The sequence below is a fragment of the Octodon degus genome, unplaced genomic scaffold, assembly GCF_000260255.1.
Source record: "Octodon degus isolate 3935 unplaced genomic scaffold, OctDeg1.0 scaffold00084, whole genome shotgun sequence".
NCBI classification, from domain to species: Eukaryota; Metazoa; Chordata; class Mammalia; order Rodentia; family Octodontidae; genus Octodon; species Octodon degus.
In genome coordinates this window covers 4,142,378-4,156,074 of record NW_004524660.1, presented here as the reverse complement: position 1 = coordinate 4,156,074, position 13,697 = coordinate 4,142,378, and the positions used below count along the sequence as shown (strand labels likewise).

Sequence of the window (13,697 nt, the reverse complement as noted above, 5' to 3'; positions counted from 1 at the left end):
ATATATATATATATACACATACACGAGATAGGATAGATATACAGCTACTTTCTCTTAGTTCATTGAGAAGAAAAGTTTGTACTAATATTGTTTAGACAAGACATCATGTCTGTGTCTTGTCCTCTGAATAACTACTAGGAAGACAACAATATGCAATGTGTTAATTATTGGAACTGTCATGCTAACCTGTTTTGAAACTGTTTCATTGCTATTTTACCTTTTTTTCTCATTAAAATAAAAAAAAATTGAGGAACTGGGGAGATAGCTCAATGGCATAAGCACCTGCTTAGCAAGTTCAAGGTCTTGAGTTCGATTCCCTGATACCAAAAAAAAAAAAAAAAAGACCATTGGTAACTTTATTAAAAATATATATGAACACAAATATTAAAATTTTGCAAGATGTAATGGCATGATTCATTTTGGTACTAAAGTACCATTATCATTTCAATAAAAGAAATATATTTTCTCCAAGAACCATTAATCTTTTCCATTAATATTCTTAATATCTTCAAGGGACTATTTATTTGTTGTAGGAAATTTGGAAAGAGTAAAAATTATAAAGATTATGCATTTAAATTGCTAAAATCAGCCATATGCTTAGCACCCAAAGATGAATACTGGTCTGATTTTATTACAACTTATTTCAGTATAGTTGCTAAGGCTCATGTCATATAAAATGTCTGTGGAGGTGCATCGCCATGCTGAGGGGGCATAGGAGGGGGACACTTCGCCTCTGCTTCAGCTCGCTCCCCTGGTGTCATGTCACACAGATGGAAGCAATGCCTTGATGCTCGTTGCAAGAAGGCCTCCACGTGCCTTCTCAGACCCTCTACTGTCTTTTACCTTCAGCCTAGAGTGGAGGTTGCACCTTTTCAATAAACTAGACAAGGCTTTTTCTAATACCCAACTAGAAAACCTGTGATTTCTCAGCACCACCCTTATGAACACTCGCCCATGTTTGTGTCAGAAGGTGTTGACCCAAACAGGATTTCAATACATCATTAATGATTGCCTTAGGAAAAGGTGCCCAGCCTTCCTCCTGTAAGATTCTCCATGGATTAATTCTTTCTCAAGATTAGCAAAGGCTTTTTTTTCCTATTGCAAAAGACAACACCTGAGGAGGGGCAGCACCTCTTCTTCCTTTCCACCAGCTGGGATACCACAGGCTCTGGATACACCTGCACCTTCCACCTGGATGGAGGTTACTTTTTATCATATTATACAGTGTTTCCTTGGTTAGACAAGAGGAGGTAGCCCATAATGGGTGCTTCAGTAGTGGACCAATAAGGCCCAAGTGGCTGTCCCCAGGGTCAGAACCCACTGAACTTGATTGTGTAGACATGTGGAACCGCTCAGCTTTGGTGCTGCTCCTGAGCTTTGTTCAAAACCAAGTAGAGGATGTGCTGTCCCGTGGGGATCATGCTATGGAAACCACTGTCTTCAGAAGCACAGAAGGCCATGAGGAGTGCAGGCTGAGAGCAGGAAATCCAGGATGTTTCCACATGAGGCCTCCAGGCAGCGCCTTCCCTCTGCGTGAAAACATGCCCTGCATGTGCACTCAGGTTGATGCAGGAGTGCCCTCAGGAATGTAAGCACCAAAGTCAAATCTGAGAGAATGGGTCCTGCTGCTCTGAAATAGCCTTGCAAGGCTTTGTGCAGTGCACAGCAGTGGAATGCAAATCTTCAAGAGCTTCATGCTTTGACCCCAAATGCTCTCAAGATTCATCCCTGCAGAACATACACAAATGCTGCCTCCAAGGGGGGACACTGGCCTTCGCTCTCACTTCAAGTGCCTTGGACTGGATGAGTAGAGATGAGCTCATTATCTGGTAGAGACAGAAATTAGCACTCGGCCTTCCGTCCTGAGCTCACAGCCCTAGACAGGGCTGACAAAGCAACTGAACGTTAAAGAAGTGTACTTAGGTCACATTTTATATTTCCTAGAGCCCCTCCACGCAGTTCATCTCACGGATCCCAGCTGTGAGGTAGGTGAATAGGACAGGTGCCATTATCTCTGCCTTAGAAGCGTGGAAAGAGGGGCACCCAGAAGTTAAATGATTTCCCCATGTTCATGCAACCCTCTAACCACAGCGCCTGGACCTGTGTGCAGGAACACCCCCAAATTCTCTTCTATCATCACTTCATCTTTTCAGTACATTCAAGTGGGAAATGTATCACGTTCCAGGGAGCACAGATAAGAAAGATAAATCAAACAGAATGCAAATTCTTAGTGTTACAGAGGCCCAGCAGTCATTTGATATTTGATCATAATGGGGTGGGAATCCTAATTCCTTACCGCTAAAGTGGTGAGCTTTCTATTGAAATATTTATGCAAATAATAAAACTTAAGAGAAATTTAGAAACACCTATTTTCAACACTTTCTCTAGTGTTTCAGTTGTCACTAAACTACAAATGCCATAATTGCAGCCACATGGCTGGTTCATTACTATTTGCCCGTAAGAGCAGTACCCGATTACATAAGAGGCAGATGGATGGGTGGATGCCACTACATATTTTCAGGCTCAATTCAAGGCCTTTGAGTTAGTGGATGACTAGTCATAACTAAAACTCAGGTTTCAGGCCTTAACCAATGTTCATCTGACTGCGTAATACCACTCCACAAGGCCAAACCTGAAACAGAGTGAGAAACATAGTTAGTGTGCCAGAAAGCGACAGAGAGAACGTTAGATTATAAAGTTTTTTCCACTACCCAAGGTCTAACCTGTAGGTTCAGTTTTATATCTCACCTCTCACAGCTTAGCAAAACATCCACAAAGCCTGTGCAAACGGCTTGGAATCGCAGTTCTTCAGTGCCCTGCCACCCGTCTCGAATGCCCACATCAGACTGAATGTAGCACACAGGCCTTTGTCATCAGCCTCTTCAGTGGCGGTTATTCACTCTGACATTCTTTGCAAAGGACTGGAATAACGTGGAACATCTTTCCCTCCACAATCCTAAGCGTGCTCCAGGTGGTGGAGGTAGAGGTCACTTCAGTAATACAATCATCAAGGAAGCTGTCATGGAAACATTTTGCATTGATTCCTTGAAGCGCAGAGACAAAGCCAAAAAGAGAACCTTTCAAGTCTATAAATACAGACCTGGCCTTGCTCAAGCACGGCAGCCCACTGACAGGGTGAGCTAAAGCGTGGCTTTGAACAAAACACAAACAGAGAAAAGAAACTTCCCTTTGGTAATGTAACGGATCATCTTGGCTGTGTTGCCATGGTGGCCCTTCTGGCTACAAAAGAGAAAGAATAGAACAAGTAGCAAAACCCAGTCCTGGCTGAGGTCCTCTTTGAACACATGGAAGCCATCTCCAGGGCTACAGCTTCATTCCTTCCAGAAATGACTAATACAGGAAAGAGGAACCAAAGTTTCATAACTCACCTTTCAACAGTAGCATACAGTTGGGGAAGAGCGGTTGAGTGTGACCATCAAGAAACCTACACACGTGCGCATGCGCACTCAAGAATTAAATAATGGTTAAATAATTCAGCTACATCCCTATGACTGTCTTTCCCCAAGATGTAAGAAAAATAAATAGAAATGAAAGAGAAGAAGTAGCATCTGATACTATTCCTTCACTATGGAGATTCTGAGTGTTTTTATCGACTCGTGGCAACTGAGAGAGCTTGTTTGACTACTTCTAGGGACCGCTCACTGCAGCTGTGATCGGAGCTATTAGAACGCACTGCTGACCTCAGCCTTTCCATGAAGATTCTGCACTCTACCTTAGGGTGACATAACTCTGAGTCTAGTCACATTAACCTCATCTGTCAACATCCATGGATTATGTCAGTCATCTCATTTGAAAGCATTCCTAATAGCGCAACATCTGGGGGTTACCTACAGCTCATATGATGATAATAGACACACCATGGATGATTTCTTTTATCAATAGTAAAAGGAATTCATTAGAATATAGTCAAGCTATTACCAAAATAACATTAGGTTTTACTATGTCCAGGGATCATATGTTACCATAACAAAAAAATAATGCTACCATTCCAATGACTGTTTTTATGCTATACTGGGTTAAGCATTGTAAAAGTAATTTAAAAACAAACCTTGGTGTTTACTAAGGGGAGCTGCTCTTAGACTGTCAATAACAAAGACAGAGTCTGGAAAAACTTAAAATATATAGACCACAGAATGATTTCACCATTCTCAGTTAGAGGCCAATCCACATAGAAGGGCACCCACTAAAGAATTAGAATGCAAAGTGGCATGTTGACTTGAAATTCAAAGTTGGATCCTTCCTCTACAGTGAAGTGCAGGAGGCAGTGGAGATTAGGCCAAGATTGTATATGGTTGTTTATCCTGACGCCAGGTCTACCAACTGGTGGTGAACACCTAGCTGCTTGTGTTGAGAAGGCACCGGAGCTCAGTACAAAAGGGGTCGTGATGAAATCTCTGTGTTTCTGCCTGAGTTCATTTTGTGCTGCCATAGAGGTATTTTTATGGAGTCTAGGTTCTGGAGGCTGAGAAATCCAAGGGAAAAGGACCAGGACATGGCAATGACCTTTCTGTTGCCTGATTGTCATGGCAATCCATGACATCCTGGAAAGGGCTTGAACCTGCATTCTGCCATTAGTTGATTTGTGAGAATAGCTCTTAAATGTTCCACTTCTTTGTACTACTATAACAGCAACTAACTCGCGATGATAAGCTTTGGAGACAAACATCTAAATAATAGCAGAGCCCTGACTGCAGAGACAAAAGGAAATGACTTTCCACATGCCAAAGATGTTTCATTTCCGATCTAGACCTTTGATATCTCTGTCTGTATTTTCTGTATAAGCCGATTTGCACTGGGGGCTGTGTTGTAATACGATACAATATGGGAAGACATCATGTTTCCTGTGATCAGCAGAGCAGTAAATGGACACAACTGAAGTCCCTGAGAGTCTGCAGAGGAGTGATGCCCTGGGCCTGGATGGAGAGATCCATCAGGGCTGAGGAGCACACAAGGCTGCGCTGGGTAACACTGCAGACCCAACTCGCCCAAGCCTTCCCATGCATGTGAAGAGCAGTCACTTGCACGTCAGGAGATCAGCATGTTGCTCTAGTTCTGCCTTAAATCAACATCAGTTTACACCTCATCTAGAAGGATTTTGAAGCTGGCTCCATGCTCTAGTATTACAATTTCAATGAGAAAAGGAACAAATCATGCGATGAGGGCCCTGTGGGCTTCTCGTATCTCATGACTGCAGGCTGCGCGTATGGGGGCCCCAGTCTTCTGTTTGTATTCCAAGAGGAGACGTACTCTAATATTTCTGCTCTTCATCTTTATGGCCCCTCTAATTCCCATGGCTCTGCACTTGAACATTCTCTGTCTCTCCACTACAAATCTGTCAAGTCTTCTTTATTCTCTTTCCCCAAAATACATCAGCGACAGCTTGTTGCTATGGCTGAACCCTGACCTGAAACTGGGTCATTTTACCTCTAACACCAATTGAGGAACAATTTCTGTTGTCAGAAATGGTCTTGCCCATACATTTCAGGATGCTTGGCAGTATCCCTGGCCCCAGGCTGTTAGAAGGCAGCAGCAAGCCCTCCTGACACTGCGGTGACAACAAAATTCACCTCCAGATGTCATGACTGTCCCCTGCCAGACAAAGTCATCCTACTGAGAATCACTTCTTTACAATGGCATTGGATGACCCTTATTAAGTGTTAATTCTTCAAATTTTTTCAATTCTTTTCTAATTATTCCAAAACCCTTTCTGTCAGATGCAATCAAGAATGTACAATGCTTATTTTGCATATTGTCTGTGCCCAGCTCAAAGTGCCCTTTCTCTCTTCTGGTCTATCCGTAATTCCTAGACAGCCACCCCAGCCGACTTCTGTAACTAATTTCCCACCCTTGTATAATCGGTGTGTCTTGTTGGCAATTCTTCCTACCATCCTCATAGTCTTGCTTTCTTTAGCTGTGTTCTAAATGCTGTTCAGGGCTTCCCATGCTCTGGCTGCAGTCCTCACTTGCACTTGGTCTGTATCCCCCCAGCATAATGCTTTCCTCTTTGCTTGGTTTCATAATAACAACCACCCAAATCTGTGTCTCCAGGAAAAACTATTACCAAGAACATTAAGTGGGTTTTCTAATTGCAAAACACCTGTGGAACCTATGGACTCTTCAAGGTCAATTGCTCTCAAAGAACGTTATTGTCTTCCCTGACCAAACTCTTCCTTCTATCTCCTTTTCTTAATAAATTTATTATGCATTGACATGCCCCAAGTTGGAACGCTAGCAATCCCCTTACCTAAGTCCTTCACAGAAGCCATCTCTACTCTCTCCTTCCCCACTGCTCTAACCTAGCCCTGGGCCACTCTGTTAAAGCGCCTGCTTCTCTGCCCGTCTGACCCTTGTCTGCTCTGGCCTCACCTTTCTTTTACTTTAAACCTTGATGGCATTTATGTATCTTTGACTAATTCCCATTGTCCCTGATGTAAACTCTGTGGGGTTTTACAAAACACATTCACAGCTGGGATACCCCTGCTTTCCTGGTCCCCATCTTCCCCATGTGTTACAGACACAGCCTTGTCTTCATTCACTAGAATCTTCTATGTGTCTCTTAGGTTGCCTCCCTACCAAAAGACTGAAATCTTGCCAGTTTTTTGAACAGAGAAAACTAATGTCAGGAAGTGGGTAAGTAGATGTTTGAGAATTTAGCATTGAGGAGAGGACACTGGGAAAACATTGAGAGGGTAACTACTCGCCCAGGTAGCAGCTACTACCCTGGGGCTGAGGATTTACGAGAAAGAGGATTGGGTTTTTAGGACCTAAGAGAGTGGATGGAGGAACCTCAGGGTTCTGAGGTCTGCACCTCTGAGAAGAGATAATGCCTAGCTACTACCTGGCCTCTCTGTGATAGGAGGTAGGGCTCAAGCCTCTAGGGAGGGGATCCTGCGAGGCTGGTGCAGGGACAGTCATAAGTGAAATCAGTCTGGCTCTGAATCAAACTGAGCACTGGAACCAAAGCCTGCTACAGGGATAAAGTCTGTGGCTGAGGCAGTACAAGGAGGGACACCATCAACTAGAAGCAGAAATGCCTTCACAGTCCTTCCTTCTGTGCTCCCTGTAGCGCCCCCTGTTGGTGGAATCGGCAGATTACTTCCATCACTGCCCCACCTTCAACAGCAGAAGGTCGGATGGAGAGTTCAGGGCAATCAATGTTTAGCAAGCAGCGCTGGACTTCCACCGCCTGGCCCTCACCCATATGGCTGCCGCATCCGTAATGTTTTTCCTACTAATTCTGCCCGCTGCAACCTTTATTCAAATCCTGTGTCTTTCCAAAATCTTTCCTATTCTTACTCAAAGCAATTACTTATGTCATCATTTGAGTTTCTCTAGCATTTGCAAATACTTCCTATGTGGTCTTTTTATGTTGTATCATATTTCTGTATATGTGTCTTTATTTTCCACCAAACTCTGAGTTCCTTGAGGGCACATAGAGTTACAGCCATAGATCCTAGCAGCAAGCCTGACACCAGAAGCACGTTGGGTGAGCCCAGTGGAGCCAGTATGGGCATTTTAATTAAATTAGTATTAGGCCATTGCTACATTTTCTCCTCCCAACCAAATTTGAACTACATAAGAGCATAGGTCATGCTTTATGTTTCTTTGCATTTCTTACTCACATTTAGAACAAGGTTTTATATGCTGAAGAACTTGATGACTTTTATCACCTCATTTGTGTATTAACCAATACAATTCTGGTACAGAATGATATGAACATGGAGGATGAGGTTATAAAAATTAGGTGAAGGGCTAGAGAGAGAGCTCAGAAGACTAAGTGCAGGCTTAGGCAAGTGCAGGGACTGGGGCTCGATCCCTGGCACCACAGGTTATGCTGACCCTGCCCCCAGGTACACTGAGCAGACCACTGAGTCTGGGCATGGTGGGGCGGGCTTGTAATCCCAGTACTGGGGAGGCTGGAAACAGGACAATCACCATGAGTCCAAACTGCGTAGTGAGACCCTGTACCAAATACATTTTTAAAAAAAGATGAGATCTATAGTGAGGTTTAAATATGCTTCTAGCATCTGATTCCAACAAATACTGCATATTATAAAACTTGGCATTTGTTGAATTTTGGTGGGAATAACTCAATCAAGAGATCTAATGTGATGTGTCCGATAGTAAATTCTAAAGCAATTAAATGTATTCCAGGTTTCACGTTTTCTATTTATATCTTACAGGAAATATACTCCCCCAATCCATAAAATGATTTATCCTGGGCTACATCTGTTCCTTGTGCATTCATTAAATTTCTCATGGCCATCAAAATCAACTAGCAGATTATTTAAATGTAGGAAAGATATTGAATTTTAACTTAATCACCAGCTTCCTAAAAAAAGAAAGAAAGAAAGAAAAAAGAAACCTCTGTTCAACAACTGATTTATATTCAGGTCCAAGTAAAAGAAAAATAGCTTTTTTAAAAAAGGGGGAGTGATATTTAATTAACTATTGATTTCTTCTCAATTATTCAAGGCAAGCAATTATCGATATTGATGGAACAGATATTTCCTACCTCTAGTGCCCAGATGAAGGGAAATATCCCACTCAGCAATCTGCCGCCACGACAAGCAAGGCTGAGAGTCTTTAGGTCTAGATGAAAATAGCTATTTGGATCTGTTTATTCCATATTGCCCCAATTAAACAGATATTTCTTGAAGTGTAAGCAAAACAAAATCCTGAGAATCTATGTCTGCCTTCCAAATTAACGACAGCAAAACTAAGGCTATTGTTCACTGTCCCATTAGGCAACCACACTGCCTCGGACGCTTTCGCTTCAGAGCTACAGAGCTTGACATTTTAAGCCATAATCTACAAGATCCTATAATTTGAGTCGAATGCTCATGACTTCCAAATCACCCAATAAGAAGTAACTGCTATAATAATTAGGACCCGCGGAACACTGTCTTGTACCTCAGCATTTTGAGTCTGAAGGATTTAGTGCCCTTGACAGACATGGCCGAATTTATAGATGGTGAATGTGGGTACATTTGCAAATTACCCCTACACACTGTGTGTAACTGCCCTGGACGTCACCAGAGGACTACTGAAGAAGACAGCCCAGCAGGCCTCTGTGTGGGGCGCTTTGTCGTTAGTTGTGTGGGTACCTACCACCATCTTTGCTTGGCTACTTTCAACATAGAGCATTAATGTATTTGGATGTATGAAGCTTCTCTTGAAGGTGACATGATTGTTGAACACAATTGATAGACAAAGCACCATTCACTATAGGTTTACTGTGTGGAGGGTGGCAGTCATTTAAAATCAGCATTCCCTTAATAGAACATTAAATGTGTGTATGAGTGTGTCTGTGTAAGTGTTTAATTTAAGTGGCCTATCTAGAAAATTTGACATCACTTTTAAATTAAAAAGTTATAATTTGTAAAAAGCTACTTTTTCTGCTCTGTCCCCTACCCTCACCCCCCACTGTAGAAGGGTCCCTGTACATGAAATGCTTAACCAGCATTTGTTGTTGAGAAATGTTCTTGGCTCTTTTGCTCTTTGTGGTTGTGTTAATTTCCCTGGGTTCTATTTAACATTCTGCTAAATCAGTGAAACCTTGATTACCTAAAAGAGAAAGAGACATGGAATTAATGAGGTTAACCAGATACGCAAAAACACAGGAATTACCAGACATGAAAGTTACATGACAAAGTTTGTGGGTGAATCTCAGTCTCCAGTTGCTTGACTCGATTTATTCAAGCTGACTATTAATTGATGGACCCAACGAAATTCTGGTAATCAGGGTTTTACCATTACATTTATCACCATTTCCTGAAATCAAGGTAACCTTGGGCTCTGCTTCCTGCATTTACAGGACAATAAAACCCCTGACGGCCTTCCCTGTGCCCTCCTGCTGCCCGCCTGGCGCATGCTCCTTCCCCTCCCCCCCCGCCCCTCCTCCCGCTTTCCTTCGGGTTGGGTCTGCATGCGCACAGCCGCTGGGGGCGACAGCGGGGCGAAGGGCGCGCCCCTTGGAGATTCTGGGTCCTTTAGCAAAACTGCTTTGCATTTTAAATACCACTGCCTGGCCTCAGCGCTGCATTCTCCTATCAGGCACTTGTCCCTTCAAAGCCGGGGAGGTCACACCAGGTCCCAGCAGTGCAGGAGCGTGGCACTGCTCTTAGATGGGGTAGCCTAAAATGGCTATAAGATCCAAGATCGCAGCAAAACCCTATAGGAAAAGGGACGACTAGGATCAAAACAAAGGCAGCGCGGGTTCGGAAACCGGAGTCACTTAGCGCTGGCGGGCAGGTGGGGGTGCCGAGGTCGCCGGGCCCACAGAGATAGATGTCTCTGAAAGCTGAAAGCATGCTGCACCCGATGAGCTTCATTTAATTCTGCTTCTTCTTCCCGCACCTCCCCACCCCCTGCAGCGAACGTCTGCGACAACGAGCTGCTGCACTGCCAGAACGGAGGGACCTGCCACAACAACGTGCGCTGCGTGTGCCCGGCCGCCTACACCGGCATCCTCTGCGAGAAGCCGCGCTGCGAGGAGGCGGGCAGCTGCGGCCCCGGCTCCCGGGCAGCGGCCCCGCGGGGCTCCCGGGCGGCGCCGGCGCTGCTGCTCACCGCGCTGCTGGGGACAGCCAGCCCCTGGGCCTTCTAGGCCTGGCCGTGGGGACGCACCACAAGGCAAGCCCTTGCTACCAACAGAGAAAACGCACCCACAGCGCCCCAACGCGCGGACCAACTAAGTGAGGAGGCCTGACTGAACTAAGCCATATCTATCAGCCGTGGGCAGCTCAAGACTGCTGAGTTCTCCCCGCGGGGCAGTTGTCACTGCAGCCGCTGGCCAGCCAGGGGCTTGCTGTGGATTGCAAAGGCCATGACAGCCCCCACCCCACGGGAACGACGGACAACCAGACCAACAAAGCAACCTAAAAACTCTTGCTGCTCTAGCGCGGCGCGTCTCCTTGCAGCGCTGCCCGCCTGCGGACCAGCCAACCGGGAACAGTCTTTGCCGTCAGGTGCATTGTGGGTAGATGGAAACCTGTGCAAAGCTGCCGAATCGGCCCGCTCCAGCCCCTGAGTCCCCTCCGACCTGTGCTCTAGTGAACGTTGCTCTGTAACCCCTGTTGGTTGAAAGGTTTCTTTGTCTGATGTTAGTGATGCACACGTGTGCCCCCTCCCCCAGCGCAAGCCAGTCACACCCCTGTACATCCGCGCAGCACCAGTCACAGCGTGCTCACATCCATGTACCAGAGCGGCTATGGGCAAGCAGAAAGTGTATCTATCCTTTTGTATTCAAATGAAGTTATTTTTCTTGAAATACTGTAAGATGTAGATTTTTTGTATTATTGCCAATTTGTGTTACCAGACAATCTGTTAACGTATCTAATTCAAATCAACAAAGACTGACATTTAATTTTGTCCTCTTTTGTTCTGTTCCGTTTCATTGTGCAGAGATTTCTCTGTAAGGACAACGACCGTGCTGGCATCAAAGAAATATCAGTTTACATATATAACAAGTGTAATAAGATTCCACCAAAGGACATTCTAAGTGTTTTCTTGTCGCTTTAACACTGGAAGATTGAAAGAATAAAAATTCCTGCCTAAACGACTTCAGGAATTTGTATTGCAGTTTCTTAAGATGAAAGAAGCAGCCACCAAGCAGTTTCACACTCACTTTACTGATTCCCGTGTGGACTGAACACGCTCAACTGGAGAATTTAGGTCCCAGGAAGATGGATTGATGATCGCTAGCTTGGACAACTTCTGCAAAACGTGGGACTGTTTCCACTTGGGAAAAACTATAACAGACAAAAAGAAAAAAGAAAAAGAAAGAAAGGAAAAGAAAGATCTAAGTGATTTCCAAGACCATGCCAAAGCCGGTGGGCAGAGCGCTAAGAGACTTATTTTTGAGCCTGCTATATTCACAGAGCGATGGCGACCGCGCGGCTCTAGGGATGCTAATCTATGTATCTTTCCAAATACAGTGTTTACATGGAGGATCGTAAGAGGCCACCTGGGGAACCAGGACAGCAACAGGGAAATTGAGTGATTAGCAATTTGACTTTGAATATATTCAGACTAAGTATTTAAATGAAATATCAAAATATACAGCAGCAAGTAGACATAACTGCTGTTCCTGAGAATAAAGTTTGTTTTAAGTACTGCCCAAGGTGTAATAAATTCTTGCTTCTGCCTTTTACTAGGCCAATTACTGTACAAAACAGCAAGGGGAGGAGGGTGCGGGAAAAATGGCCAAGTTTCCAAGAGACTGCATCAGTATATACTCCTTCCCAGCACACTGTTGTCGTGCAGGTTACAGATGTGTTAGCGGCAGCAACTCCTGGAATCAAAAACAATTATCAGTCCGAGCCAGAGTCGTAAGGACAGTGATGACCTGGCAGAGCAATAACCTGTGCTAGTGTTAGACAGAAGCCTGGTCCTAGCCTGAATTCGTCACCCTGCCGCCACTCCTCGCAGGGGCAGGGGGCACCTGCCTTCTGATAAATAACCTGAGTCAAAACTAGATGAAGGAACAGCATGTCTTATTGGTTTTGTTCCCAGAAAAGCCAATTCAAAGAAGGCAATAAAAGGTAAACAGGTGATGTCTGCACTGCCTGCGCCCCACTTCTGAGTCGATTGAATGTTTGTTATTCAAACCGACAGTCTCTTTTGAAATCAGAAATAAAATTTGAGCTTTGGCTGGCTTAGTGCCAGAGTGACCAGCCATAAATTGGAGATTTGTATTAGGAAGATGAACATAAAATTATATTTCAAGCTCACCAAAGAATGCCCATGAAAATTCTGGTAGCAGAGCTTTTCCGAGGACTTACAATGAGGTAGATTCCCAATACGAAAACGGGAGTTTCAGGTGTCTTAGAGTTGATTAGCACAAACCAAAGGCAGACTGTGTGAGATTTCTGGCAACGACGCACTTTATCACGATCTGCTGACGGCTTGGTCCCCATGCTCAGGAATGCGACGCTGCACAGTTCAATACGTGGGATTCCCAAGGCTAACTAAAACATAACGACGGCCTGGCCTATTCATCTGCGTTTTCTCTTTATGAGGCTACACGAATCTAAATTGATGAGAGGTATCTTGCATTCGGTGTATTTAGATATAGTTTTCTGAATTTCCTGAAGTGATGTGATTTACTTTTAATAAAAACTCACTTTTAGGTATGTGATGGAAATGAAATGTTCTTTTTAATTGGGATTCTCACGTTCTTTGAAAAGGCCTAGTTCTTTGCAATCTCAACTCAGTGTAATTTTTTCTGTTGCTCTCTAGGATTTTTGCACAACTGTTTGCATCTAAAATATTGTGCCCCAACAACAGGCTAGGGAGGAAGTGGGGGGATAGTAAGTTGTACCCACATTTGAAGTCCTAGTTCTTGTCCTGTTTCTGCTTGGATGTTGCCCTTAAGGTGGGACAACATAGCCTTAGGTATGAGTTAATCTGTGAACTTTCCCACAAAGTGAGAGTGTGATTTATTCTGTCAACGTGACTATAAAATTTCAAAAACCAGGACAAAGTGACGGTTATATAGAAACTTGTTATTTGTAGGAACTGAATCTGCCATGTTGGGGTACAGGAGTGATTCGCTTCTGCCACTGCACACAGCGTAAGAGAGAACTTCGCTCCAGCAGAGAAGGACCCTGGCCCAGAGGAACCTTCTCCTTCCTCCAGCCTTGTTCCAGTGCCCAGGGCACCCAGGTGTCCTC

At 44.3% G+C, this 13,697-nt stretch overlaps 1 protein-coding gene across 4 annotated transcripts in view; it reads left to right on the top strand.

Annotated features, from left to right (window-relative positions):
• Ntng1 (netrin G1) overlaps window positions 1–13,103 on the top strand; it is a 380,898-nt gene extending 367,795 nt beyond the window's left edge. For all 4 annotated transcript variants that reach the window (XM_004636958.2, XM_004636955.2, XM_023721719.1 and 1 more), the window contains one exon: window positions 10,398–13,103. In XM_004636958.2, the coding sequence (XP_004637015.1) occupies window positions 10,398–10,630 (233 nt within the window). In that variant the 3' untranslated portion in view covers window positions 10,631–13,103. The remainder of the gene's footprint in view (window positions 1–10,397) is intronic.
• Window positions 13,104–13,697: the final 594 nt, after the last annotated feature.